The sequence below is a fragment of the Vespa crabro genome, chromosome 4 (assembly GCF_910589235.1).
Source record: "Vespa crabro chromosome 4, iyVesCrab1.2, whole genome shotgun sequence".
NCBI lineage: Eukaryota > Metazoa > Arthropoda > Insecta > Hymenoptera > Vespidae > Vespa > Vespa crabro.
The window spans coordinates 4290713-4295712 of NC_060958.1; the positions used below are offsets into that span (position 1 = coordinate 4290713).

At 34.6% G+C, this 5000-nt stretch overlaps 1 protein-coding gene across 7 annotated transcripts in view; it reads left to right on the plus strand.

The window, feature by feature from the left end:
* Positions 1–5000, plus strand: part of LOC124423680 (protein tipE) — a 16673-nt gene that overhangs the window by 9611 nt on the left and 2062 nt on the right. For 6 of the 7 annotated variants that reach the window (XM_046961713.1, XM_046961714.1, XM_046961715.1 and 3 more), the window contains one exon: positions 376–695. In XM_046961713.1, the coding sequence (XP_046817669.1) occupies positions 376–695 (320 nt within the window). Of the gene's footprint in view, positions 1–375; positions 700–5000 lie in introns of those variants that run through there. The other variant, XM_046961720.1, reaches the window with a different exon arrangement.

A 5000-nucleotide genomic window follows, 5' to 3' on the forward strand; every position in this document is an offset into this window, starting at 1 on the left:
GTTTCGTTTCGTTCATCTAACATATTTGTCGCATTTTATTTACGACGATCGATTATACATACCCCCGTTTCAGGGAAAAAATATATTGCGAAGTATCGTAAAAACAGCAAGTTTATTTCTTCTTCTTTTTTCTTTTTAATTACAACAATTATTACAAGCATTTAGTACAAGCACAAAATAACTCCGACAATTCCATATATTCGATTAAACGCTATTTTCATTTTTCCTTTATTCATTAAAGTAATTGTTAAATAAGTGTTCATTCATGTTAATCGTAAACTAGAAAAAAAATGAAAGAAAAGAAAAAAAGAAACAGATTGAAGAAAATATAGAAAGAATCAAGCTGACAGTCGCTGCGCAAAATGCATTCTCCAGGTGTATATGAACCTGGTGTACGCAATGGCAATTCCGATACCGTCTTTCATAATCTCGGTGATATACCTCACCATCGCCTACTTCAAGATCTACAACGAAGACGAGGAGGCCCTTGTTGGCGGGGAGGAAGGAGAGGAGGGCGCCGAGGGCGATGGAAGCAACGGTACGCCTCTGCCGCCCACGAGCGGTGCCCTTACGCCTGGAAGCGAAGCTTTTAGGGAGGACTTGGCGAGTTTCGGTCATCAGCTCAAGGTCGCGATGGCTGATGACATCAGTAGGGAGAGTCTCGATGGCATACCCAACTCGCTCTCGGTTCAGGGGTAAGCCAAATAATACGAATTGTGTAATTTGAGAGAAATCGACTCGACTTTTCTTTCTTTAAAAAAAAAAAAGATAATTTATCTCTCTCTCTCTCTCTCTCTCTCTCTCTATATATATATATATATATATATATATATATATATATATTCTTTTTAGACATCGATATATAAAGGTCGTTTAAGGGTAAATCCGATTGCCGTTGGAGTTTATGGTTAATAATATTTTCCCGTGGCACACGTGTATGTTACGAAGCTTATTGTCCAATCGAGTGAAAATAAATGTCGATCATGCGACACTTGGTTGGCTTTTAACGTACTACTACTACTACTACTCCTGCTGTTCACTATTTACGGGAAGCATTTATACTCGCGTCATTTTCCGGTATACTTACGTTCGATGGGGCTTCTGCTCGATTTACCGACGAAACATGATAGATTTGTAAAGAGAATTGTCTCGACTTGAATCGCAACATAATCGCTTTAACAACTAACCACATTAAGACGAGAAAAACAAAGAGAGATAAATATATAGATAGGTAGATAGAAAGAGAAAGAGAGAGAGAGAGAGAGAGAGAGAGAGAGAGAGAGAGAGAGAGAGAGAGAGAGAGAGAGACAGTGACAGTGTGGTTAAGCTAAAGTCTTCATGTTTCTAATATTCTTTACAAGCTGAGATTATTTAAGGCTTCACAAACGATTTTATTAATCCTTTCTACTCCTCGATAATTTTTTCTTCTGAAGAAAACGTAAAGCTTACGATATACATAAATAAATAAATAAATAAATACATACATACATATATACATATATATACGGGTATATATTCACATTATATCTCAATTATGAATATATTTAAAAGCCTTTTGCGTGCATAATATATTTTCGTGAGTTGACTACTAAATAACGAGGTAAAATAAATCGAGCGAGAAAGTACAAGTGGTTCACGGTCAAGAAATTGACGAGGAGAATTTTACTCATGTATAAATATATAGCCGAGAGAGAGAGGGGAATTTCTTTCATAAGGTGTTACTAACTAAAGCTAATGGTGAGGGAATAGATGTATCATAGAAAATCGCATAGTTCGCGATTTCCTTTCGAAAGCCACCATTCAATACCCGAAGCAGAAACACGTATTGTCCGCAATTTCTATATGTGTATATACAGTATATAAATATTATAGTAGCCACGTAACAATATCTCTCTTTCTCTCTCTCTCTCTCGCTTCCCCTCTCTTTCTCTCGCTTTCTTTCTCGCAGACCTCGTTTCAACATCGTACTCACCGATATATCGAACGTGATTACACGGCCAATTTCACCGACGGCCTAAGCTCATCACAGCTAGGATATCCTAGGATATCATAGGATGGACTAAGTACGCAAACACCGCGGCTTGCGCTTCGAATTAGATTAGCCCTGTCCTCTTTCAGGACGAAATCGATGTTTTCGAGGCCTTGGGAAATAACTACGATCTCCCATCTTATTATCCTGAAACTCTTACTCCTTTAATCTCGACGATAAACTCGATCAACTTAGTCGTTTTAACTCGTAAAACGAAGTTTCTTCAACTTTTTAACCCTTTCCCCAGACATTCTTTCTTACATTTCCAACATCAGCTCGTCTGGAATTTATGAAATCCTAACGAAAAAGTTAGGAAATTACCAACGAAAGGACAATTTGATAAACATACCAACGTTTATGCATAAAGTTTAAAAAAAAAGAAAGAAAAAAGTAAGGAGAAACGAGAAGACTTCTATAAAAACAAAGAAAAAAAAAATAAAAAGAATTGATCATAATTTCATGAGTTCTACATATTTTTCGAAACGAGTCAAATCTTCATTTGGAACGTTCTATTTGTGAAAGAAACGCGTGTCAAATGGAAGTATTTTTACAAAGAATAAAATTCTGAATGTAAAAGCGAATATCGATAGTAAAAGTCAGTATTTTTGCAATATACGTAATGTTATTTTGCTATTTGAAAACTCTATACGCTAGATTACTGATTTATGTTAGGATATTAGCTGAACGTCGCCTGAAAATTTCCAGATGTTTCTACCGGTGTTGTACAGCCAACTTGGCAGCAGTTAACCGTCATAATATACACTATACCCCAGCGATGGCGTCTTGCAGTCTAGTTTCGTGCCAAGAGCTCACGTTTCCATGTACAATGAATAAATACATACGTATATATGTATGTATATATATATATATGTGTATGTTTACGTATACGTGTACGTGTGTATGTGTATACATAAATAACAAGGATACGTCTGAAATTAACGAACGACGGTTATCACGATATCTTCTTTTATTTATTCGAAAAATTTTTTAATTCGTTTACAAATCAAATCGCGGTCAGGAATTTAAATGAGAAAAGAAGAGAGAGAGAAAGAGAAAGAAAGAGAGAGAGAGAGAGAGAGAGAAGAAAAGAAAAGGGTTAGAGGCTTTTGAGCATCGTTATGTCGATTCCTTTTTATTTTTCAGTTTAACGATGCCGGCAATATCTGGGGTGAAAATTAATCGACATAATGACGTATCCTTTATCGTTAGAAATAACAATCCTCATACCCCATAGAAACTTGAAGCATATATGTATGTGTATTTGCGTGCGGGCGCGTATGTATATGTGTGTGTATGTATATCCTATGCACATACATACATATACATTGTATAAAGAAGTAAAACGGCGACGTGCTGTCTATCGTGAAACACTCCAATCGCGCGGACGCACACACACACGCGCATACACACCATCGTTCCATAGCCACGTTTTATCCCGATTCTGTATTCTATATACCGGGTGATTTTTGAGTACTTTTATATTTTTCCTCTGATTGAAAGGATTAATCGAAAGGAATAGATAATTTCGAGAACACCGAATTTGCTAAAATATATCATATCAGTTTAATCAACGATTGTGTGTATAAAAAAAGAGATACGAAAAAAAAGAAGAAAAACAAAGGGACAGAAAAAGATATTTTATTGGCTTATACACTTGATTCAATGCCAATGACTGCGGTGTTCTATCCGAATGGTTAATTTAGTAAGATCGAGTGAAGTAAATTATTTATTTATTTATTTTCTTTTATTTTTTTTTTTGTTTTTTTATTTTTTTTCCTATCGATCGTCTGGTACATAAAGCCTTTGCTAGAATTTCACGTCATAAAAAATACTCAAGCTAAACCTTCATGAACGACATCGAGGGGTAAAACTTTATACATTTTTAAAAGGTACTTCGATCGTCGTAGATGAGAAGAAAGGCCACCGTCGCGTCGATAATTTCGCGAGGAATGATTTAACGCATGAACACGGTATACTATTTTACTTGATGCTTATTTGTGAGGAACAACAGAAAAAGAAAACAGATACATCCTATGAGCAGAGGTCAACTTGAATGCACGTGTTCTTCTTTTGTTCTGGAATTCTCCATCATATATTTATCTCTCTCTCTCTCTCTCTCTCTCTCTCTCTCTCTCTCGCTCGCTTACTCGCTTTCTTTGTTCAATTTATCCTGGATACCCCAAGGAACAATCAATCCTTTCTACGATATAACCAATTTCCACACAGAAATTAATACCGTTTCGTATGGATCTTCAAGATTCAACGACTCCACAAGAATTATCTTTGAACGAGGAATTTCCATTCTATTTGTACGTGTTAAGATCGTCAATTCTCTAGAATGAGGATAACTAAGAGGAAGATAATATGTACTGACAAAGATAAATTAAAATATATAAGAAATCGAGATAGAGATATTTGGAGGGGAAAAAAGAAAGAAAAATGAAAATTAACCAACTATTTTTAAATTAGACTGTCCTCCATATAAAAGTACTTGTTCTCCTTTCTCTCGAAAACATTCGGTTTCACGAGTGCTGCCAACGCCCAAATCGGAATACTAATTTCTCCTTTGAAAAATCGATGAATATACGCGACGATAAAAAGATATTAACAATCTGTCTTTTTAATTGTTACTTTAACATGATAATTGAAATAAATCGCTTACGAACGTACACTAGATATACCAATTGTCCCATTTTTAAATAAAGGGAAATTTCACATTAAATAAAATAATTACAGTCGCAACTAATTTACATATATATATATATATATATATATATATATATATATATATATATTAATCTCTGTATTTATTTCAATGAATTACGTAATACGTTTAAAAAATCATACACATTAAATAAATTACAAATGTTAATTGTATAAATTGAAAAAAAATTTATTCCTTAGAAAGACAGATACACTTTCGAAATTGAAATAGCTTTTAAAACAAACTCTTGTAATCATGAGTCATTGA